This window comes from Rhipicephalus microplus, chromosome 1 (assembly GCF_043290135.1).
Source record: "Rhipicephalus microplus isolate Deutch F79 chromosome 1, USDA_Rmic, whole genome shotgun sequence".
Lineage (NCBI taxonomy): Eukaryota > Metazoa > Arthropoda > Arachnida > Ixodida > Ixodidae > Rhipicephalus > Rhipicephalus microplus.
This window is the reverse complement of record NC_134700.1, coordinates 269,051,400-269,077,073: the sequence shown is the minus strand read 5'-3', so window position 1 is coordinate 269,077,073 and position 25,674 is coordinate 269,051,400. Positions and strand designations below refer to the sequence as shown.

Sequence of the window (25,674 nt, the reverse complement as noted above, 5' to 3'; positions counted from 1 at the left end):
GCCGGGAATCGAACCCGCGACCTGCGGGTCAGCAGCCGAGTACCTTAGCCACTAGACCACCGCGGCGGGGCAGCGCACTCCGAAGTTGGCTTGGAGACAGGGTGCTACAGCAATGCCACAAGTTATCATCCGGCTGTCGAGATGACATGCATACGTGCGCACTTCACTTCGTCACCTCGCGCGTCGAAGCGTTGTGTGATGCCCTGCATTTCTGACTTTTCATCTCCTCCAAAGCAACAAAGGTGGCCGCTCGAAATCACTCTAGCTGGAGTGATTTCTCTGTATTGTTTTGTTTTATCTCGCTAATGCAGTTCCTTTTTCAGTGCCCTAAGAGACTAAGAGAAAGTCATAAGTTTGAGTCGTAGGAAAGGAAAGTAGCCCCACGGTACATTGTAGCCTGTTTTATTGCTTTCAACTCACTCCTTCGGCAACTTTTCCTTCTGTGGCGACGCAACCAAGCAAAGCAAGGAATCGCAGGATGCCCGCAGGCTCCGAAGCTTGCTGCACTGTGCGCGCGTTCGGGGCGCCGAGCGAAGCTGCATGCGCGGCCCCTGCATTTTTCATGAGTGACCTGATTTCCGCGGAGACGATGTAGAGAGTATTCGCCACATTTTACCTCCTCATCCAACTCCATCGCCGAAGGAGAAGAAAAGGGTGAGGAACAAGAAGGAGGAAGGGTCTCTGTGTATACAGCACGAAACGGTGGAAGGAGAAAGGAAGTCGTGATGTGGGCGGGGCGAAGCAAAAGACAGCCTGATTGTTTTTTTTTTTTTCGCCACATTGTTTTTTTTTTCTTCGCTTCTTCATCAGTACTTCGTCGTGCATGCAATTTCCTTCGCTCCAGAAGGGACTCTGCCGCTTGTATCAGTCACTGGCGTGCGTGAGGCGTTCATTCGGTGCCCGTTTTTTCCTCATTGGATTTGGCCCGATCGGAGTCCGCCTAATGTAACACCTCGTTTGCACGCCAGCGCTGCCGAACGCTTCCTCACGAAATGACCAAAATTTCGATTTTTTTCGCGATGCTTATTTACCGATTCTTTCGCCGTCTACACGCAGCTCGGCCTCACGTGGAGTCGATGATCTGTTTACCGATTGCGCGGCCGCAAAAAGTTCTGGTTCGGTGAGAACGACGCCAACGCGGGAATATTCGCCTAAAGCGGGCACCAATTTGGAGCTGCGACTCTTTCGGGTACAACTTACGACTCTTTGAATTAAGGACGTCGCGTGCTCTCGATCCGCCTCGAGGAGAGGAAGATCAGGACTCGTTTATTGCCGTCATTAAACTTACGTTTGATGTCATGATGTTTTTGTCCCTCGTTTTATTTCTCTTCAGTCACGAATACGGCGAGTTCACATTTTGAAGTGATAGCGTCAAATTGGGGCACTTGTCATTGAGTTCAACATCGCCTACTCGTTCTCCGTAAAATCTACAAAGACGTAGCTGCAAATGAGCGTTTCAGACCTTACAGTATGAAATGTGGTTTTTCTCGAGTGATGAGCAACAGCGTAGCAGTCGGCTCATTTCTAGGGATGCACTTGAGTTAGTCGACTTGTGCAAGATGAAGGAATGACAGGGGGGTCAACGTGACATGCATCCCGTTTGCTACACTGCACTCGTGGGATGGAATTAAGGGTTCAAAAGAAAGGAAGAAAAGGGAAGAAAGCATTGCCAGGAAAAAGAAAGGAAGAACAACACAGCAGAATACAAAGAGATTAACCAGGCACATGCCCGGTTCGCTACGCCAAGTTCGGGGAAGGGGAATGGGGATTATTGAAAGATATGTGAGTTTTAGCGTCCCGAAACCACCATATGAATATGAGAGACACCGTAGTGGAGGGCTCCGGAAATTTCGGCCACCTGAGGTTCTTCAATGTGCACCCAAATCTGCAGCACACGGGTCTACAACATTTTCGCCTCTATAGAAAATACAGCCGCCTTAGTCGGGATTCAATCCCGTGACCTTCCGGTCAGTAGCTGACTTAGCCATTAGACCACCGCGGCGGGTAAAGAAAAGGGAGTATAACGATGAACGAGAGAGAGGAAAGAGAAGAGAAAGGGAGAAAAAAATGTCAGTAATTTGGTTGACGCGTATGCTGCGGTAGTACTACACAAAAGTTAAAGGCGTTCAAATAAGCCCGTAGTCCTCAAAAAGCGTAAGAGGGGGTTTAACTGACCTACGAGCCGACGCAAGGCGAGGTCGGTGCTCCAGCGGCCTCTACAGGTAGTGGCTGATCGTGCAATTGTGGCAACGCGTCAGAAAGTTATTGTCCCTCTGAGGCAAATTGAGGGCAACGGCATAGAAGATAGTGGATGTCTTCTTCAGTGCCGTAGACGTCGGATTCCGCACTGTCGGTCACCTCACTGAAGTTTGTATATAGCATTTGCGGAGACAACCCACAAGCAAAGCCGACAAAGACATAGAGCTTGAGGTCTAGGCAGTCCTGACGGAGGTACAAGTTCCATTTGAAAGTTTATTTGGTGGAGTCTTGTGCATCATTAATGTTTAGGGTGTTCCACTCCAGCAGACACAGAGTACGTGCCAGGCGATGAAGTTGCCTTGCAGTGTCGGTCCTTGGCAGAGGAATAAAAAAGGTGTGCTCTTTTTGGTGGGATGTGCTAGCCGCGTTGTCGGCAGAATCCTTGTCACTGATCCCGCAGTGACCAAGTAGCCATTGAAAATTGACCTCGTGGCCTGTTTCTGTGACGTTGTGAAGAAGCTTGACAATCTCGTATGTTAGCTGTGCGTGGCATGCTCGTCGAAGAATTTACCGCATGCTCGTAAGGCCGGTTTAGATTCCGAAAACACAGCCTATTTACTCAGTCTTCGGGATGCGATGTGGGCACCACGCAGATCCGCAAGTTCTGCCACCGTACACGTAATGACAGGTTGATTGGCATGGTTATTTTTTGAGCTAGTATTGCACGTATGCGACGAATCGCTCAACCTGGTTGATTAAATCAGTATAAATGCCGGCTTCGCTTTGCTGGCCATCGATGTGCGAGGCCATGCTGTGAGGATCATCTCTTGTAATTTTATTTTATACCAACGGGGCCTGTGAGGCGTTGACGCTGGATTGTCATCATGCACCCGTTATACAGGTTATTTGAACGTAGCCAGACGTTTCCTTACTTAATAATGAAGGTGTTAGTGGTGGCTAAGTGGTGCTGCAAATAATTCAAATCTTTCAACTTTTATAGTACAAAAAAACGTATAATGTAAACACTGCCCTTCTTCAAATATACGTGATTGTAAATATTTGGCGTGCGCATCAGCGAATGTGCAGTATTATCATTTTTAGATGCAGTAACAGTGCAGAAGCGACTTTAAACGCACACGCGATTAAAATACGCAAACCTCGAGGGATGCTCGTGTGCTTGCAAATTAGTATTCAGGCGCTATTCGAAAACCTCACACGACACGTACGACACATATCCCATTATCCCCTATTAATGATCACACGAGAGCTCGTGCGATCCATGTGTGTTCATACAACATTATTGACTATGTGGCGTATGTCGATTATAACATTTTACAAATGGGAAGGGATACGAAATGTGGAACCTATACTTGCGCGTGCGTCGGGGTATCGCCGATAGCTTCCGCGTGCAGGAAATCTCGCATGCCGTGCCTGCCCGTGGATTCTCACGGTGGTCACGACTTCCTGTGTCTTTCTGGTCGAAAGACCGATTCCTCTCTGTCTCTCTTATGAATGACCTGTAATGATCCTTGGCGCCTTCCTGAGGCATTCGTTAGCAGCTGGTATTATTTTTGTTTGAGCGTGCGCCAGGCGCTCGACTGTATGAAAGGCGAAAAACGGCGAAGTGATAGCCGTTGTATGCACTGGCGGCACTTCCGCGACAAGCCCGGTCCAGACGGGTGGATGCTCTGTGGAACTGTGTTTCGCTCCGAGACCGTGAGGTGGTGGTTCAGTTATTTTATGTATGTGAGAGTTCGGTAGATCTCCTTGCTCCTTCTATCTTACTCTTTGTGTAATGATTTAGGAACGCTTTATCAAATCCTGATATCAAATAATCCTTGTAGATGTTGACTGATGTTCGAAAATTAATAGATGCCAATCGTCGAGTTCACGTGAGGTGGAATACTTATGTTGAATACTTATGCTCAAAGGCAGCAAGCATATATATACGAAGTTGGCCTATATACACGCGCTTCCTACCTCAAAGCAGGTTCCATAGACTGCTGATTCAAGAGCGATGTGCGAATTTCGTCGGATGTATAAATGAAGAGCATTTTTCATGAAAAAACCTTGTCAATGCACGTTTAGCACACTGCTCCAGATGGTCAACATTGTTTAGAATGTTAGACCTTGCCTTCTATGGAATATGGGTGAGTCGTCCGGACCACATGGCACAAGAAACACCAACGGCTTCCATATGTATATACTTCGTGTGTTGTCTATAGTACTCTATACGCTTCAGTGCCGCAAAAATACTTATGAATGTTCCAGTTTAACATCAGAAAACTTGCGCTTCGAGCTCCAACAGGACGACATGTTGTAGAACGCTCGGCGATGTTCCTTCCCTTTCTCACCGTGGTATTTTTGTTTAATAAAGGATCGCACTGCTAACTGATGGTGTTCGCAAAAGCTAAGGGTGTCTTACTTCCGAAATGGAACGTGGCAATATTTTACCGCAATGTGTTGTAGACACGCAGCACAGCTTCCGGTGCCTGTCAATGTTTACTTCCGTCGCCGACATGCATCAGTGTTGTTGTTTTTTTTTCTCTTTTTTTTGCTTCCTTCAGACGATTTAGCTCCGGAATTGAGTTGCGGTCTGACTTCGCACACAGCATAGAGAGAGAAAGAGAGAGAGGAAGAAGAACATCTGTGTCACGAGAAGCCGAAAAATAGAGCGAAGATCTCGCAATCATCCCGAGTACATAGTATTTTTCTTGAGTTTCTTCATTTCGCAGAAGCAATTTAACGAGCTTGTATTTCTCCACTCTTTTTTTTTCTTAACTCTGGCAAAGGCATTATCGATCGTCCCACGCTTTTGTTTCGTGACTGAATCTTCTCATTTCGCCTCTATGAGCGCCTTAAACTTCCTCGAGATGCGCTTCCATTTCTGCTGGGAGTCTTCTTTATTACAAATTCTGTGAGTGACTCAATCTTGAAAGCGTCAGAAACCTTAGCCATGGACTTATAGAGAGGACCAAAAAGAAAACAAAAAAGAAAACGAGAATGCTGGACTTATGACTGCGAGGGGCCAGGCTTTGACGCTAACACTCGGCTCTTGTTTGCCCATTGGCGTCGCTTCTTTTTACGGACGCGCCATCCAGGCGTGCAGTTGCGGAAACTGCTTTTCTATTCCTCGGCCCTCTTTGGCCGGTGCGAGTTTCTTTTTCACCAACATGGCCAGCTTTCTCACCCTCCCCTGGAACTCTCTGTTTCTTACGGGACATGAAAAAGGGAGGAAAACTTCATTCTCGGTACCTATATGATAAGTATCGCATCTATGAAATCACACAAAGAAGAGAGAAAAGGCGGACTTGCGAACTGACTGAGATAAAGCAAAAGGGCCTCGCGGCTTGTTATTTGTGCGCATTTACCGCTTTAAGTTCCATAACTTCGCAATCCCTTTTGCCCTGCCCGAGCGTGGCGGGGGGTAGCAGCCTTTCACATGTCGGTCCCAGCTTCTTCTCACCCTTCTTCCCTCGTTTTTATATATGTACATATAACGGGGTTTAAGCTTCTTTTGAAATTCTGTTTCTTTCTTTTTCATTTTTTATTGCCTCGCTTGTGCTTTCCTGCGGCTCCGCATGTTCCCTTCACTCAAAAGTTTTCTCGGCTCCTTTCTTTCGCCCAAGGCACGTTTGATACGGAGTTATGCGGTATCATTTTTTGAGCAGCCTGTCAGTGCTATCACTCGGCCATTCTTCGTTCACCCGCTTCGAGAAGAACCAAGCTGAAAACGTCCCCCTTTTAGACGTTTGGTGTGTGGCGTATACAGCGAGGAATCCCCGCCCATCTTCCTTTTGGCGTTAGAGGCTGCACCTCGCGCGCGCGCTGTACGAAGCTTCACGGGTGTGACAGAAAACTTCAGCGGCACGATATCTGTTTCCATTGCGGTTTCGTCGCCTATCAACTTTAGATCGGCATATAGATATTGAATCCTTCCGCTGTCATGTATGTCTCATTGAGGTCTGCCGGGATAGGAACAGTCGTGCGTTTCGTGAATTGTGGATTCTTTCCGTGCTTCGCGTCTGCTAGATAACATGGTGTGTGTGAAATACCGAATATTGTGTCCGTCATAATATGAGGCTGAGTTACACGCTATATTTTTTTTTTTGCGGAGAATTTTGTTTTTACTTTGTTTTTATTTACTTTCAGATGCATGATGTACCAAAAAAAAAACGACAGGATGTTGTGGCTTTTCTGTTCTCTACGACTTCCGATGACTCTTTCGTATAGAAAAGTCCCCGATATCACAAATATTGACAATAAGGCCCACATTACAGATAGCCTATGTATAGTACATGATTTAAGAAATAATTACTTCTTATCTGTCACATGAAGAAAATTTAGGGTACTACACATGAAGAAACCATTCAGGCGCTAATCATTATGCACTCTTTACAAATGCGTGAAATTCGTATGGCATGGTTTCAAGGCATCAAATATTACATCTCAATAAGCAAAAGAAATCTGTAGTATTGTATGAATTTAAGTAATTATTGATAATTAGTGAGTAATAACTCATTTAAGTATTTTCACTATCAGTCAGTTTATATTCTTTACCAAATATACTCAAATCCTATAGGCCCGAAATGCACGCAGCTTTTTTTTGTTTGTGTTTATTTTGAGCTCAGCGAAATAATACTCTTTTTGTTGGTCCTGGAATGGGGCATGTCGAATATGGTGGTGTCTCTGCTGCAAGACGCGGCTCAATGAAGGTTAGTGATCGCTAGGTACTCTCTCAGGAAGCTTGCGCAAATGTACGCACAGTTGTTTGAGCCTTTTGAAGAATGACGCCGAGGGACGCTCCTCCGTATTGTCACGTGTGCAATTGAGCACACCAGCGCTGAAAGGATTACACTGAAACGAGAAAGCAACCGTCATATTTTTCTTTTCTTTCTTTTTTTTTGAAATAAAGCTGTGAAGAAAGCGCGAACATGTTTCTCAGGTGTACAAAAAACCCTCGCGTGCAGTTAAGCAGAAATCTGTGCTCGATTCGGGATTTGAGCCTCTCAACGAGGGCATTTCTGGGTCGTTCGCCGTACACTATCCAAGCTTACTGGATGCTACTCAATCGTAGCGTAAAAGGTAATAAAGGGACGACTCGAAAGACGTGTTATTTGAGGAACAGTTGCGCTCTTGCTAGTAAGAAGCAACGAAGCAAGCCTTTGCAGACTTCATTGGTGTGTTATGTAGCGAAGAAAAAAAATGGGTAGGCAGTAATTTATTTTGGTTCTTGAATATTCTGTCACGCGGGCGTACATAGAGCCCATCTGACAAGTACGTTACCAAATGTTCTTCTTGTTGTTTTTTTTGCCAATATAGACGGTATTAATGCGATGGACGTTTTTTCTCTCTCTCTCTTTCTTTCAGGTCACTGTCTTCGGCATAGAGCCTATACCTACCCTATTTGCCCGTACACGCCACCTGCAATGTACGAGGTTTGCCGCGCTTTCCCATGAGTCACCGCTCTCTCGAGCTCCAAGATAGTGGCCCTTCTTACGTCCAGCTCTCTCACAACAGGCTCCCAGCGAATGCGTCAACATCCAACGACTACGGTAAGTTGTGATTTTTGAAATGCATACTCGTAGTATATGCAACTGGCTTCCGAAGTTCGACTCTGCGTGGCTACGTATTTTAACAGATGTTTCTAGCCTTTGTGTGTAGTACTTGCGTATATTGGAGGCTACGCATTGGCTTTAGTGTAATACCGAATACTGTGTGCCAGATAGCGTATAGCAAGGCTCGCGAACGGGCTCTATAGTGTGCGTACGCTCAAAAATACGCTTCCAACGTACGTCCAGTTGTTTAGTCGCAGAATTCACGTGCGAACAGGGCAGAAAGAAGCTCGCCATCACTGCCGGAAACTGGGACATCGCAGATAGTGCCAGGACTTGTCTGAATAATTTCGCATTTTGATTGCGTTGTTCACCTTGCGTCTTCATTTCAAGCAAATAAGCAAACAAATGGTGTCAGATGGCCCCACATAGAGCATGCCTAGAAATTTTTTTTACTCCAAACTTTATCTCATTTGACCTTTCCAAATCGACCTCGGATGTGACCAGCACGCCTTAATTATTCTAATCGACAAGACATAGCACATCACGAAAGGCATCGCTCACGAATGCTTCCAGATGCTTCCTGCTGCGAATAGCGTGTCGTATAGTTCAGCCCACCGCTACAGAAATTAAGGCAGACTTCTTTCAAAGCATTAGCCATCATGTCGTAACGTTAGCGAAGAGAGGATGATGTCATAGTGCACAATTTTATATATATATATATATATATATATATATATATATATATATATATATATATATATATATATATATATATATATATAATCTTTTAGATGAACATCTCCGGACACAGTCGCCTCCCCCACCCTTATTCCATATACCTTGTTTTTAATTAATGAGGGCGAGGCGCACTTCCGTTAATTGCCACCGGGGCCAGCACACGCATTCGATCCCAATCCTCCGACAGGACTTGCCGCTCCCTCTCTCTCTCTTCCGTCCGGTTTCTTCTCAGTTTGCGTCGTCGCCACCCCGGCAGTTGTGCTTCGCTTCTCCCACGAGTAAACGGCGAGAAAAGATTAACGGACGTGAAGGAGAGAGATAGAAGCGCACGGGACTCGCTCGGGTGGTAAGAGATGGCTGCAAGTGAGCCACGGTTCACTGTATGCCTCGGGGTCTCGCTAGATCTTCTTTTCCTCTCCGATCGTTACGCATATTTTTTTTTCACCGTTCCTTGCGATTTACATTCCAGTCGGAACAAGAAAGCAGATATTCAAAGTGGCGACGCTGATTCCGGGCGCGGCGCTAGCCCCGTGACAGCTTTATCAAATGGAAGATCGCGCTCGAACATTCGTTACAGCGTCTGGTGAGCGGGATAATTAAAACTATCGCATCTCGACTGCCATGCTTCAGGGCGAACAAATGGCCTTTCGGTGTTCTTTGTTGTTGTTGCCGTACGTGAAAGCATGCGGTGCTCATTTCGCATGGCACACGGCGGCGTAAGCTGCCTTTATCCGATGTCAAATGCTTGCGCCCCCTGATGGCATTATTGCGAAGAGCCGTGGTATGCGAAGGCTTACTCGGTTCCTGATGCGCCTCGCTTTGGTTGTACGCCCGAACCCTTTGTTTTGACGGTGTAGCCAAAGTTATCCTGCTGCACGTTCGTATTTTACTTGTTCAATTTAGCCGTAGCTCGCACTGGTACGACGCCTGGACAGGCCTCGTACCGAAAAAATCCGGCATTCGCGACCAAGAAAGTGACGAGTTGCTTAGAAATATACTTATGCTCCATGTTTTTCGTGAATTGATATATACTTCTCTTTTATTCGCGAGTTATGGCACAGTTGATTTAGAGAAGAAAAGTCGCAGAAACTTCCAAAAGTACGTAACACTGAGTAAGCGATTGACGTCGTTGGGAACAGTAATCAAGATGCACCGTTTGCACTAACAGCCAAAGTATTTGAGTATCCTGCGTGCTTTCAGCAGAAAGTGGCACAAATTGTGCTTGAGGTCACGTATTATCAATCATTAACATTGGTTGTAATGACAGCATAGTAAATAGCTAGCGACCGACTCTGTTGGAAACGCGACAAATAAAAAAACTGCACTGGAAAGCGTAAGAGAAGACAGGTCTAACCTGTCTACTTAAAATTCCTGCATAGTTATGAAAGTGAGCAGTTAGGCTGGCTTAAGCATATATTTTTTTTTCTTTCGAGAACTGCCGAAACTATAGATCGTCCTCGCTGCATATATTATTGTTTATATATTTGGTTTGAGTACTTAGAGAACATGAATACAGAGGAAATAGGGAAGGAATAAGCTGACAACTGCCACCTATAGGGGCACAAAGCCGGCCTGCTCCTTCGGGAAGGGGAGGCAGAGAGTAAATAAGGGAAGAAAGAAGAAAAAAGATGAGGAAAGTTTAAAGAAAAGGGAAAAAACACGCACACGCGACAAAAAAATGAATAGTCACATGAACAATGTGTATAAACATAATGATGCAATCTACTCTCTCTCAAAACGCCTTTACTACATTGATGTAGCGAATGTGCAGTGTAGATGTAATTGTTCTTTGAGATGTCCTATACTCAATAAAACCTTCAAAAGATGACATTTCATATTCGGACCGGTGGTAAAGCCACTGTTGGTTATCGTAATCGTAAATTTCTTGTGTATTTGTCAATGAAGATATTACCATAGTTCTCATGAGATCTTCAAATAAGAATAAGCATTAATGACCGCTGCTATGAACACTGCATTATGTGTGACCGTGAACTTTCATTGAAATGATGTGTGCGCGTCATGCTTACCACATAACTTGTTACATGAAGACATTATTTCTTTTTCTGAGACTTTGTATTGTTCTATTATGGCGATACTCAATATTATACATTGCACTTATTGCGTATCTACACATCGATCAAATAAAACTGCAATATGTGCGTGTTGGTTACACATACCTTTAAAAAGAAACTGAATTAATTACTACGTTCATACTTATACTAGCGCAAAATGCTTACTACGACCATCTCGAAACGTTGTTTGTAGAAGTATGATGTGTTTCTAGTGGTTCAACGAAAAAGGAAAGCTGCGATGACACGGAAAGGAAAAGGGACAGCAAGAACACTTTTTTTTCGTTTTAATCTTAAGCACTAAAAATATATTGGGGGGGGGGGGGGGAGCTCAGTATTCGAACTACCAAAACAAACTGCTTTAATTTGTTTGTAGAACTTTAGCAGTAAGGCATTCGCCATGGTCAATATCTGGGACACATATACCACGTAATCGCACTGTGACCTTTAAAAAGGCACTGTGAGCCTTTTCGATCAATTAACTGAGCTGTCAGCTGAAAAAAAAAAGAAAAACTGTAGGCTGGTGTTTTCTTTTTTTTTCGCTAAACGTAAAATGTTATCTTTCTTATTTCCTCGCTGACAATAAGTACCTTCGTGAAATGACGACTGAAAATAGCGCTAAGAAACGGGGACACAAGAAGAGGACACACGGCACAGGCGCTAACTTCCAACATAATGTTTATTACCACCGCACGCTCGCCTATATCACCAAAAAATATATCACATGACATGAATGATGCGCACATAAAATTAAAGTCTTAGAAAATTCAATTCTTTATCACTAAGCGTAAGAGAGGGAGTGCTAACGCACTTGGACCCCAGTGAAGCGATAGCCTCAGCCTCAATAATCTCTCTAGTAAGCTTATCAAACATTCTTTTGATAACTGTGCATGCATTGAATATCGGCGCGCAGCCGCAGGATTTACAATGTATGGCCAACCAACTCCCCTGGCCGTTTTTCACATTATTACAATGTTCTCTTAATCGATCATTAAGGCAACGACCCGTCTGTCCAAACATAAACATTATGTTGGAAGTTAGCGCCTGTGCCGTGTGTCCTCTTCTTGTGTCCCCGTTTCTTAGCGCTATTTTCAGTCGTCACAATGCACCAACAAGCCCAAATTTCGACAGTGTTGAACTTCGTGAAATGGTTTTGTATGGGCTCTACACCGAACAACAATCAAACGATGCACGCTTTAGCAGTCATTTGTCACGGAGCAACAATTCGCATTCTGTTGTACGCGTACAGCGCACTAGTTCAAGCTTTCATTTGTTCGACCGGTGCATCACTGAGCTCAAAGGAAGCGAATTCCGTCCCTCATATGACAAGATCGAATACGTGCCTTTGAACAGGGCCACTGACGTGACCATGTCACGGTGTGCGAAGCAAGATCAGGCGACGTGACCTCGTTTGCAATGCGAAAAAAAAAATAACGCTCAAAAAGAGCCGTTGATTCTGCGAAACTTGCGAAACTTGCCCCCCCCCCCCCACCCCCTCTTATGGCGTTTTTTTTTTCGTGGATGTTCAAGCCCACGCTGTTATGACAAATTCATGACGCGGGCACAACTAACGCGACAATACTTAGACCTAATGTACTTGCGCTCAACACCATATAGATTCCTGTAATCTTGTCGATATTGTTCTCAAACAAGAGTGTAGTACTGTTCCGGTGGTGCACAGTTCATAATGAGTGCTTTTTTTGTTATTCATATTGATAGCATGTAAAGAGACGTTAGGGCACAAACAAGGGTCCGGCAGTGCGATGGCTCATAAGTAGGTTCAGAATAATTAAAATCCAGAAGGACATATCACGTATTGTTACCAAAGTAACTCTAAGATGATAAAATATATGGTGAATACAGTATACAGGTGTGATCTCGCTAAAGCAGTAAAAAAAAATAGAAAAAGAAAAAGAATGCACATCTGCTAAAAAAATATTGAAGGCAGCTTCGCATCAGTGGTGCCAGGTCTTTAGGTGCAGTGTGGAGCCCGGAGGACTGCTCTGTATTTTTTCGTCGCTACTTCTTTCTTTCTTTCTTTCTTTCTTTCTTTCTTTCTTTCTTTCTTTCTTTCTTTCTTTCTTTCTTTCTTTCTTTCTTTCTTTCTTTCTTTATTTCTTTCTTTCTTTCTTTCTTTTTTTCTTTCTTTCTTTCTTTCTTTCTTTCCTTCTTTCTTTCTTTCTTTCGGCGAAAAGGATGAGTAGCAGTATCAGTAGAATTAATAGAGTAAGAAATCATTTAGGAGACGTGAGTAGAGGGTGGAGGAACTATAGAAATAAGATAAATGGGGATGATGGTAGTTGATAGGATTATGCTTGTAGTTGACAAGATGAAGATGATGAGCTTTTCTACAGAAAGTAATCATTGTGATCATCATCGTCGTTATTGTAGCTGGACTGCTTGTCATGGTGTGCCACTTGCTGAATTTTTTTTTCGCCGGCTCATCTTTCTTCACTTATTCACGTCATTTGTGCAATACAGGCCAGCAAGACTCATCTCAATCCGGCTACCCTCCCAGTACCGGTCTCATATTATTTGCTCTCTCCTTTTTTCCGCATTTGCCGGAGCGAGGGAGAAAAAAAATAAAGGCTCGCATTCCTCGCGCGAATCGGAGGCGACGTCGTCGCGAGTATTAAATAAAAGAGAAAAGCAGCGGTGCTTTAAAGAAGTGGCGACTCCTCGGGTCCGCGTTGCGCGCGAGTCCTCTATTATGGAAATCGCCCGAAACGCGACTCCACGTGTGCCCCGCTGCTGACTGACCCGACTCGCGAGACGTGATAAATGGACTCGGTTTCAGTTTCCTCGAGCGAAATGCTACGCAAGAAAGTTTCAAGTAGCACCCCTGATGACAAGTATGTAAAGTTTAATAATGCGTACTACACTGAGAGGAAAAAATGTATTATGTTCCATCGTGTTTAGGAGTTTCTAGGAGTTCCTCATTCGTTGAAAGTTGTAACGAGTTTTTTGTTTTGTTTTTTTTTGCCCACAAAATATCAAGACACAGGTCATCACCTACACCAAGCGAAGATGGTGATAAAACCGTTTTGTTGTAACAACAGGAACGTTATTCGTGGGGTCCACACTCAAAGGTTGTGAGAAATAGAAATAGAATACAAGAAAAGCAGGCAGCTTAACTATAGGCTACGAGTGACTAGCTATTTCACACATAGTTAGCGGAATAAGGAGTCAAAAGAGAGAGAGAGGGGGGGGGGGGGAAGGACAGCACCACTGGTACGCACCCCATTTCACAACACACACAGTGCAGCGTATTACGGGTGGTCGCCCAATTCTGTTCACTTCAAGAATTGGCTCAGCGCTCGTATGCATGTCTGAGCTGATAAGGCCTGACTCCCAAGGTCTTCCCTTCAGGAAAAGGGTCACCAACCATCGCGTCTTCTCGAGGGTAACTCCAAAGTCTAGGCGATGATGTAGAAATTGTGGACAGTGTAGAAAAGGGGATGGTTAATGGTTCTAATGGCCTAGAATGGGAACAGTTAGGGATAAGAGTCAATGGAGAATACCTTAGTAACCTGCGCTTCGCCGATGACATTGCATTTCTGAGTAACTCGGGGGACGAATTGCAACTCATGATTACAGAGTTAGACAAGGAGAGCAGAAAAGTGGGTCTTAAAATTAATCTGCAGAAAACGAAAGTAATGTACAACAACCTCGGCAAAGAGCAGCGCTTCGAAATAGGTAATGGTGCACTTGAAGTTGTAAAAGACTATGTCTACTTAGGGCAGGTAATAACCGCAGAGCCGAACCACGAGATTGAAGTAACTAGAAGAATAAGAATGGGGTGGAGCACATTCGGCAAGCACTCTCAAGTTATGACAGGTAGATTGCCACTATCCCTCAAGAGGAAGGTATACAACAGCTTTATCTTGCCGGTACTTAGCTACGGAGCAGAAACCTGGAGACTTACAAAGAGGGTTCAGCTTAAATTGAGGACGACGCAGCGAGCAATGGAAAGAAAAATGGTAGGTGTAACCTTAAGAGACAAGAAGAGAGCAGAGTGGATTAGGGAACAAACGGGGGTTAAGGATATCATAGCTGAAATCAAGAAGAAGAAATGGACATGGGCAGGGCATGTAGCGCGTAGACAGGATAACCACTGGTCATTAAGGGTAACTGACTGGATTCCCAGAGAAGGGAAGCGGGTTAGGGGGAGACAGAAGGTTAGGTGGGCAGATGAGATTAAGAAGTTTGCGGGTATAAATTGGAAGCAGCAAGCACAGGACCGGGTTAACTGGCGAAACATGGGAGAGGCCTTTGTCCTGCAGTGGACGCAGTCAGGCTGATGATGATGATGATGAATGGTCACTACAAGTCACGTTTATCGCTCATGAATGAATACGCCATATCAATAGGATAGCTCAATCGGCGAGCATGACACCGAAGCACAGCGACAAAGTATTGTTGCTTCACGCCGAGAAATCTTTGGTGGCATTTGTAGCTGTAGCAATGAATCGAGACTTTACAAGTGACAGTTCAAGTTTGGTGGAGAATTCCGGTGCGTTAGTGAGGCGTTAGGTGCGATGTAGGGAAGTTCTCTTACGGCGTTTTCTCTTGAAAAGAGTATCAGCAGTGCAGAAGCTCCATCGGGGGCCCATCGGGCAGCGTCGTCAGCACAACACTGAGTTTACGTGTAGCTGTGACTTCATGGCGTGAGGTCATTCAAAGTAAAGTAGTTTACATCGCTAAGTTTGCGTTTAGACTACTTACCGACTGCATCGCACAAAATCAATTCCTCCAATTCTCGGGATCCTTCACCATTTTCACAACGTGACCTGTCAGTATTATACGTCTTACACTACGCTAATCGAACATTTTCTGCTCCCAGCTTAATACAAATATATCATATCTCAAGATAAACTAATGTGCGCAAATTAATTACAATAACACAGAAATGGTTTGACTGGGACAAGGGCGGAGTTTGAAAGTTTGTGCTTGTCCCTATCCCATTTTTCCTGTGTCATTGTCTTTAAATTTCCGCACACCGGTTTGTCGTCAAATATGACCTAACTCACCCTGCTGCAAGTTTAACTGAACCATATATTATATCTATTCTACGCACTCAATAACTAAAACCTTTGCAACATTTTTAATAGTCCTAATTTTTTCTGACTTTCGTTTCACACTTTTGGGGGTCATCAAAGCTAAGTCGTTCCTTCGCAGGAACAACAGCATGAATACGAAGCACACATACCAAACAAAAGACGGGACAGAATGCTGACATCACCGCTCTGACATTGTCTCTAGCATCTAAAGCCATAAAACAAAAGCAGCAGTGATAGTTTTCGCAAGGGTTTTTGCAAACAACTTGGCATTGTTTGTCTGACTGCTAGTATTTAGCGCGACGAGCAACCACGATGATATTCATGGGTATGTTCTCGACCACCGCCTAAAAAAAATGCGCATTCGGTCTCAGCCGCATCGGTCACATTTCAGTTAGGTCAAATTCTAGAGCATCATGCACTTGGATTTAAGCGCTTATTTACGAATTCCAGATAGACTAAAATTTCTGAGCCCTCCACAACGTCGTGTCTGTTAATTATATCATGGTTACACCACTAATTACTCCAGCAATTGATAATCATATTTATTGCAATACGACGCTTACCACACGTTTTCATGCGCTAACATTCGCTCGCAAGTTACAAAAAACATCTCTATCCACGTATCAACGGTGCTTTTAACGAGGGCGCATACTCCAAGGTGCTGAATTCCAGCTACTCCGGAAACGTACAGGCGTCTCCAGCAGCCCAAATATTTGCCGGTGTGCACTCTGAATGAGGATTTGGGCGACCGCCTGAGCTGAGCGAATGTCATGCCGCGCACGCGGCCTAATTGAATCAGCCGGAACAAGGCGCAAACGAGGGAAGTGTCGGATTCGTAGCCGCGAGCTAACAGCGAGATCCGCGCTTGCCTGAGCGAGTTGCGGCTGCACGATCCCACGGAAAGGTAAACACGGATGCGGTTTTCCTTTCCGAGGAGGCACTACAAAGACCTACGCGCACGTGCTCTGTTCGATGTTAGAAACGGGCGCTCAGTTGGCGCATGTCGTTAACGCATCCAGGCGGTCGTCACGCGGTTCGTCCTCGGTCGCCAAACAGGATTCCGGCCGACGAACTTCTCGTATAGAGCGTCGAAGCTTCCCACCGCACCGCTGTCTTAAATCTCATTCTCGCAAACGAGACTGGCTCTCGCCCCGCAACGTTGGGCTCTAAGGAAAGGCTGGTAAAACATGCAAACCACACGCTCCGCAGAGCCCAGCCACCCCCGAAGCGTTGTGGTACTGTAGAGCGGGTTCGTACAGGCATCAAGAAGGCGTTGGCGGGAGCCGAGGTTTTACGGCCGGGGGTAACGAGATTCGGCGGAAGGAAACATTACTATTGGCTTCCGCGACTGTCAACGTCCGTTCTTTTCCCATCTTGGGTCTTCGCTACTTCGAACGTGTGGTTTCGGCCACGGACGTGCCATAGCCTCAACGATACAAGGAACTACTGTGTGAGGCTTTTTTTTATTACACGCTGCATTGATTGGAGCCTATCTTCTGAGTAGGGTTTGTCGAATCTTTACATTTACTTTTGTTCTTTTTATCACCTAGTCCTGTATATTTTATTATTTTTGTGGTGTTGTTTTTATGTCGAAAAATAAAACGAAGACCAATATATATACATATAGACGAAGAAACTAGTGATGAAGTTGCTTTCTTCTTATCTGGCGAAAAAATCACCCGCAGCTACCAAGGATGTTCTCACATGTGCGCACGTTGCATGTATACGCGTGTCGTGTTCTAAATTTATCATCTCGAGGGCGGTATGCTAATCTTCCAGACAGGTAAACAAACATCCCTGGCATACCTTGTACAGTGTCTAAACTTTCTCTGCCAACCCTCATGTTGACTCTATGTCGGGCGGATGTCGAAAGTACAGACGGTAACTGACGGTTGGAAGCGCCATGTGATACACATGTTGCCTGATTAGGAGTAAGTGCCTCAGACAAGGTGGCTGATGGTTCGATAGGGGGACCTATATAAGTTTTCGGGCTGGAGATAGATAGTATGCGTTAATATTTGGATGATGCAACGCTCATGGGAAGAGGACGAAGTAATAAAAACTACAGGACCAGCCTCGGTTCTTTGATGCTCACTCAGTTCTCTGGCCTCGTTCGGTGAGTGCTGCATAAACCAGAGATGGGTTTCTTTTTGACGAAGATATTGGCTACGTCCACGTGTCGAAACCATCGTCAGCCGGTCTGAGCCTCCTTATCCTATATTTAAACAGCTTGTGTACATATTGCCGCTACCCTAATTCAAATAACGCGCCCTGACAGGTGTGCCACGCACAGACCACCTTATAGCACGAGCACCTTGCCGGACCCAGCTCGTATGCACCATTCGATGGTTTTTTTTACCGAGAGAGGAAAAAGAAGACAGATGAGCGTCCTCTTTGGTGTTCGACTGACTCGTAGTTTTCGACCGCAGTCACTTTGATTTGTGGGCACAGGTTTGCCCTTAATAAAAATTCGGCAGACCCCACGTACCTGAGAATCAACGTTATGCGAAGTATGCGGAGGGAATGGGACCATGTTGCAATTTTTTATTGAGCGACACATCATGAAATGACGCTAAATATATGCACAGATGTTGCACGCACAAACGCCCCGCCGTAATGGTCTAGTGGCTAAGGTACTCGGCTGCTGACCCACAGGTCGCGGGATCAAATCCCGGCATCGGCGGCTGCAGTTTCGATGATGGCGAAAATGCTGTAGGACCGTGTGCTCATATTTGGGTGCGCGTTAAAGCACCCCAGGTAGTCGAAATTTCCGGAGCTTTTCACTACGGCGTCTCTCATAACCATAAGGTGATTTTGAGACGTTACACTTCACATATCTATCTATATATCTGCACGCACAGACATATGTTGATGATGTTTATATAGGCGGACTCGCTTGCTGGATTCCATGCCGACCGGTTGTGCCCTCGCGATCTCCGATGACAGCGCAGCTCTGGCCGACTGGATTGGTGCTACGCCGCCTCCTGCTGCCGGTACCCTACGACGACGACAGCGTAGCTCTGGCGGACTGGATTAGCCCTACGCCATCTCCTGTTGCCAACAAGAGTTCTCGCCAGTGGTGCCCCATCCTCGGACTCCTGTGACCGTGTTTCATCTTTCCTATCTTCTCTTTACTTCCGTCGTCGCTCGCTGTGCCTGTGCATTTTTCTCTCTATACATATATACCTTTATTCCTACCCTTTTAATCCTTCCTTACCCCCATCGCTAGTGAGCTACTGTTGAAGTGGCGCACCAGATGCAGACAGTTACGGGGCTCACTTTTCCCCTTTTTATAACCAGAATCTTTCTCTCTCTCTCTCTCTCTCTCTCTATCTATCAGTATATATATATATATATAAATATATATATATAGCTATAGTTTGCACTTCCACAATGAAGTAGACTGGAACATGCGTATGCTGACCCTGGACACTGCTACATAAGTAAACTGCAGCGCATGGCCCCTAACCACAATTTACGTTAACCCGACGTGATGGTTGTGTCAAATGAATACATATGTAATGTTCATAAAATTGGGTAGTTATCAGTGCAACATGTTGACGTTTCTCGAAGATTAGCGTCCATTTCAGAAGTAATTCCTGGCGTAGCTCTGTGGTAGAATATTTGACTGCCACGCAGAATGCTTGGGCTCGATTGCTGCTGGGACCCTGTAATCTATTATTTCCATTCGTCGGAGGGTTAACGCTGCCTGTGTCAGATTTTTCTTAACACTGGCTTTTATTATATGTCTACGTTGGGTCGACTCTACCAATGTCGGGTATTTCTTAACGCTCACGCGTTTAAGTTGCCCATGCATGTTCTCGTCGTTCCTGGGTAGATACTAAGCGTAAATCACTTGTGGCACAAACCCGCATACCAGCGGCAAATACCCGCCCGTGGGTATGTGCCACTGTCTGGCGGGAAGTGTTTGACGACGTATGCGACGGGACTGTGACATTACTCATGTCTTGACAAGCGCGTCATGTTCGTCAAACCATCTCACCCTCCCTTGCTAATTTTGGTTCACGCCAAGTTAAGGGGGTGACCACAAGAGCACCCAAACGATGGCGGCTTGATAGATAGATAGATAGATAGATAGATAGATAGATAGATAGATAGATAGATAGATAGATAGATAGATAGATAGATAGATAGATAGATAGATAGATAGATAGATAGATAGATAGATAGATAGATACGCTCAAAGTCACCAAAGTTCGGTAAGAAATGCTTTGTATTTTAAACATTTGCTTACTCGTTCGTGTGCTTCAGCATCGCTATATTTCTGGTGGTGGTGCAGGGTATCAGCGAAACCACCACAAACGCAAGGCAGTGTAGCCCCGACCCCCTGCGGGTCCATCTTATGGAGCTGACATCTGTGCACCAGAGGGCGCTCATCTCGCGTTCTGGATTCCGTCTTCTTATCATCGTTCTCAAAAAGTCTTCGCATTTTTCTCTCTTCTTTTATTGTGTGTGTGTTCGTGTGTGTGGGGGTGGGTGAGAGAGAGAAAGAGAGACAAAGAGAGAGATATATATAGATAGATAGATAGAGATAGATAGATAGATAGATAGATAGATAGATAGAGAGAGAGAGAGAGAGAGAGAGACGGCACTATATCATCTAGTTCCTTCAAGCTCGCCATGACGCTACTAGAGTTCACTCTTTCTTTGTTGTTGTTACGTGCTCTCGCTTCCTGCTTTGCTTCGGAGAAATGACGACTCCGACGGAATGTGAACGACAGCCCTTCTTGCCGTCCTTTGGTATACCAAGAAATATTTTATGTGCCACGACAGGATCGTGTTCGCCAATATTGTGATTACAAGGTCTCGACGCCTAGACAGGACCCGGAAGCGTCGGTAAAACGACAAGTCAAAAACAAGCAAAACATACAAAACAACGAAGTGAACGACAGAATTGCGGAGAGTGCGTGTCGCAATGTGACCGCGGCGGCAGCAGATTCGCTCGTGAATTGTTGAAGAAGGCATCGAGGATTCACCGCGAGGGAAGGCTATACCGCTTCTTTTGTTTTGCGATAACTCACGGCATACCGAAAAAATGTCGTCGGCTTGGAACGAACTAAGGTATAATTGACCCCTATAATGGAAACACGGGTTTCCAGTGCGGCTCATCATATACTGCGAATTTGAGCCGGCTACATATGTATTTCAAAACGGAGTAACAGTGAAATACGCTAGATTGAGGAAACAAAAACAAAACATAGCCGACGAAGTGCTGAATGCCAAGCCAGGCCAATCCACCGTAGTGGGTGCGAATCAGAAGTTTAGGATCTACGTCTACATCTACAATCCTTTTCGGTATTTGGTTGATTGTCGGGGGCTCCCCTTGTTCTCAATGTCTCAGATGGAGCGAGGAAAAGAGTCTGTACCAGGGAGATTTATCCTGCACATACTTATAATGCTTTGCGGAAAGATAGAGCTGAAGGCCTGCAGGTTAACCAGATATCAGCACCCGGCTCGCTACATTGTACTGGAGTGGAGAAATGTGATTTGGAAAGTTGGCGCAGCGAGAGTTATTGGGTATAGGTTGTGCGAGTGCTACTGCACCTGTAGTCATCCACCGGCTTTCCTGAACGTTTTTAATCAGAATGATTCTTTAGGAAGTGTACACTAACGATGCCTTGTGTCGATTATGGGTTGGTAATTGAGATAATAGACAGTTTCAGAACACCACACGCAAAGCTTGCGGGCGTTGCGAGTGCATAGCGTTCGTCACTCAACGGGAGCCCGCAAGAGGTGAGTGAACGACGCATATGCAACGCATACGCAACGCTTTGGGTTGTGCTGTTCTAAAACTACCTAGTACGTCGTCGTCGTCGTCGTCGTCATCATCATCATCATCATCATCATCATCATCATCAGCCTGACTACGTCCTCTGCAGGACAAAGGCCTCTCCTATGTTCCGCCAGTTAACTCGGTCCTGTGCTTGATGCTGTCAATTTATACCCGCAAACTTCTGAATCTCATCCACCCACCTAACCTTCTGTCTTCCCCTAACCCGCTTGACTTCTCTGGAAATCCAGTTAGTTACCCTTAATGACCAGCGGTTGTCCTGTCTTCGCGCTACATGCCCGGCCAATGTCTATTTCTTCTTCTTGATTTCAACATTGATATGCTTAACCCCCGTTTGTTTCCTAATCCACTATGCTCTCTTCTTGTCTCCTAATTTTACACCTACCAATTTTACACCTCCATTCATATTACGTAAAGAGTTATAAAAAAACACCTTAAAATCATGCTGTAAGGAAGCTAGCTTGAGGGAAAAAAATTTCGGCGCCTGTTCGTACTGCATACACAATACTTTTATTATACCGCCGGAACCTTTAAGAAGAGAGGACGAATTAGGTGTTAAAAAAAATTACGGCATATTCACGGGGTGAATGATGATGAATGGGCGAAGCTCCGGAGGGATTCATCGGTAAACTGTGAATCTTCCGTGTAATTCGCCCAGTCGATCATCATGTAAAGACGTGAGAAACGCTGTGTGTGTATATACACAAATCAACTTTTATTTGTTCTTAGACGATGGATGGCTTTCGATGTCCCTTGCCTCGCGCGCTCGCACATCGGGATTCTGTCTGCGAGCGCGCGCTGCTGCCGCCTTGCGCTCTCTCCGCTGTGCAGCCTTATCCATCCGGTGACTCCGAGCGCGCGCCAACAGCGAACGGATTTTATTACAACGCTCCCCCTAGCGTACGTCGCCACACTAAATCGAACGATTGCCTTCAACCAATGACACGCGCCATATGTGACATCATTCCTATTTTATAAGATCTCGCGTCTTTCATTAACTACAAGTACCGCTTTCTAGTTTATAACATCTTGCATCTTTTCATCATCAGCTACAAGTACCACCATCTAGTAAACACTACAAGAACTAAACGAGAGGTGGCTACATACAGGAGACGGTACCGCCATCTAGTGAACACTGCAAGAACTAAATTAGAGGTGGCTACATACAGGAGACGGTACCGCCATCTAGTGAACACTGCAAGAACTAAACTAGAGGTGGCTGCATACAGGCTACAGGGGACGCTCAGCCCACGCCCTAAGGAGCTTCGCCCCTAAAAGTTTATCTGCATTGCTGAGGTGGTCATGGGTAAGAGGATACGCCACTCGAAACCAGCCTAACTGAGTCGTGCCTGGTTTTTATTACATACCTTCTCTGCCAAATTGAGCTCAGCGTTCATCCAGCACCCCTTTTTTTCTTTAGCCTTCCCTCTGCCCATCATTATTATTTACTTCAACATGGGTCCGTGTCCGATTTCTGGCACTTAGTTTTTTAAATCGGCGTGACCATCTTTGCTAATTGAAGTTATTAAAGGCGCACATTGAAATCGATTTGGAGTGAAGCTTTCGTGCCATGATTTAGTGAATTCCGTAAAAACAAACGCCAAGCAAACAATATTAGTATTGTCATTTTTCCATCTACGGGTTTTTAGAGAAAATCAATAAAAATCGAAAAAAAGCAATGAAGTTGACCAGACATATCGGAACCTGGTGCGCTACCTTACCCTGCAAAAAGGCAGGGGAGGGAAGTTATGGATGAAAATGCAAAAGTTACGGTGTCAGCCGACTAATGAGTATGGTACTTCTACGTGGGGGGTAGCCGTACACAATGTTTACGATTAGGCTGCTGACTGGCTGAAACCTCGATTTCATGCACTGTTTCTTCACAACCGTCGACAACTTAAACCGAAATACAATCAGTAGTTCGTGCGAATTCACGCTGAGAGAGATACCGACGCACCAATGCCGTGGTGATGATAACGATGTTTGTCCATCGATGTAGGCTGAGGAATATACCACGCAGAAGTCGGACATAGGGTCGAATATTGTGCTTAACCAATGCAATTAACGATGGCCGACTGCATTTAACCCATGGTTGTCATTTCTCACTCTTCATTACTTCCTTTTTTTTTTGCACGCGTTTTTTACAGCGCATACAAAGCGAACCATATGCTCAACCAGCCGATCTATACTATCTCTCTGTGGGATTTCTTTGAGAGAACTCAAACGATGGAGCATAATTTAAACGGACATTTATCTCAGAGCTAAATTTGAATAATGAAAAACGACATTTTAAGTGATTGGTTCTTCTGTACAGTGACAGCGTGGTTAAAGATGACGTTCTGGGGAAGCCGATGGTTGGCGACACGTTGCAAGCCCTGTCTGAAGGCTACCACAGAAAACCGAGCCATTTCACTTCAACATTCCTGTTCCAACATTAAAATCATATAAATTTTTTTATAATTTTACGTACCCAAATTGGGAAAGTATTACAGGGGTGGCGTAGTGGAGTGCTCCGGAAATTTTTACATGCGCCGCAATGTAAGTACTTGGGCCTCAAACATCTCGCCTTCATAAAAATGCTGCTGCTACGGTCGATATTCGATCCTGCGTTGATTACAAATTAATGAGACAAGTCAATGACCCCAGTGACATTATTCCATTTATCCCGCCCAATATTTAAATCCGCGCCTCGTCAGATGTTTTAAAACGATATAACTATACCCAGAAATGCCAAGGTTGAAATATTCAGCTAACTTCACTTAACGGCTCGAATAATTCATATCACCTGAATAATTCATATCACCGTAGCCAAGCTGTGGTTGTTGCGTTTTAGCTCTACCACCTGTTGCCTTTATCAAATGTACCAGCGTGTTGCCTGTACAATTTTCTTTAGTGTAAGCAAAGGAAATGTCATCGATTTAAATAAAAAATGAGATAAATACGCATAATCGATCACATTGCATGAAGTCTTATTCTATGCTACGTCGCTTGAGATCAGCCTCAAGGTGAAACGTGTAACTCTAGTTGCGAGAGAAGTCTCGGAGATAGCGCTGTGCGCTGGAAAGACATAAATACTTCCAGAAGCATAATAAAAGAAGTCAGCAAGTTAGCTGTCGCTGAGAATACCCTCCCTCTCCCCCTTTCTCACGCATTTATTAATCTCAAAGACAGCTACGTCGTAATGAAAGACAACGCGAGCGATTCTTTCGTGCGCCTGTGCGAAGAAACGCAGTATTGTAATAGCCGTGGTAAACCATTACGCCGATCCGTCGTCTGTCCAGAAGACACGAGTCTGTGTGCAGTGGACAGCGAGAGAATGGCGTAATCGCCCCAGTCACCAGTGAGGCGGAATAAAAGAGAGAAATGGCCTATATTTCCGCTCGGCCATCCTCACTCTGTCATATCTGCCGCCTGCTACGTCGTGTTTGTGCTTTCTGCCGTACTTCGGCCTTGACAATATCGACTTAGTCCTTTATTTTTTCGTCTTTTTTCCTTTTTTGTCCCGTTGGTGCCGTCATCTCGTCTACCGAAGTTATTAACCGGAAGCATGCAGTCCTAAGGTTTTTTTTTTCTGTCTTCTTCTTTTGTTTCGTTTTTACGCGTCCAGAGTTAATAAGCCTACCGAGCGGAATGGATCTTCACGAAGCACACCACGCTGCAGAATTTTCTAGTTCGGGGCTCACGTTAATATAATTGCCGATTTTCATATGATAGTGCCATGCGCGAGCAAGATACGAAGCTCTGAGGCGATATTTTTTTCACCCACCTAGCTTCCGAGAACCTTCAAGAGGGAAGGCACTCGCTCTTTCGTTGCCTTGTGTGCAGATGTACTTTCTATCTCTTGCATTTCGTTGTAATTTACCGCTAAAGCTGCTGGATAAGACCGTGCTTTCATATTGCCGTCCGTTTTGCTCGTTGCAAGTGGATGCCATTCCATCGTTCTTTAATTCTTCTTTCAATAAACTATACGCTCGAAAAATTTAGTATAGACACCCACTCGTGAATGTTCGTGCTTTGTGATGCTTGAACGATAGACGTTACCTCTGTTCCTCTCGTCTATCGTCCGATCTATTGTGACGTCCACACATTTTCTAGTGTGATATTTCTGTTTTATGAACCTCCCGGCGCAACGTCACTACTTCTTTTTTTGTTTTTTTTCCCGGGAACTCCGTACGACTTTTAGCGAAATATTCGCTGCGCTTCTCTCTCTGCCCAGTCGCATGTTCCCTTCCTTCCCC

At 45.0% G+C, this 25,674-nt stretch overlaps 1 protein-coding gene across 1 annotated transcript in view; it reads left to right on the top strand.

The window, feature by feature from the left end:
* The window catches only part of LOC142817248 (cell adhesion molecule DSCAM-like), a 172,428-nt gene that overhangs the window by 77,038 nt on the left and 69,716 nt on the right, over window positions 1-25,674 (top strand). The window contains exon 2 of the mRNA XM_075894316.1: window positions 7,570-7,754. Coding sequence (XP_075750431.1) covers window positions 7,731-7,754 — 24 coding nt within the window. The 5' untranslated portion in view covers window positions 7,570-7,730. The remainder of the gene's footprint in view (window positions 1-7,569; window positions 7,755-25,674) is intronic.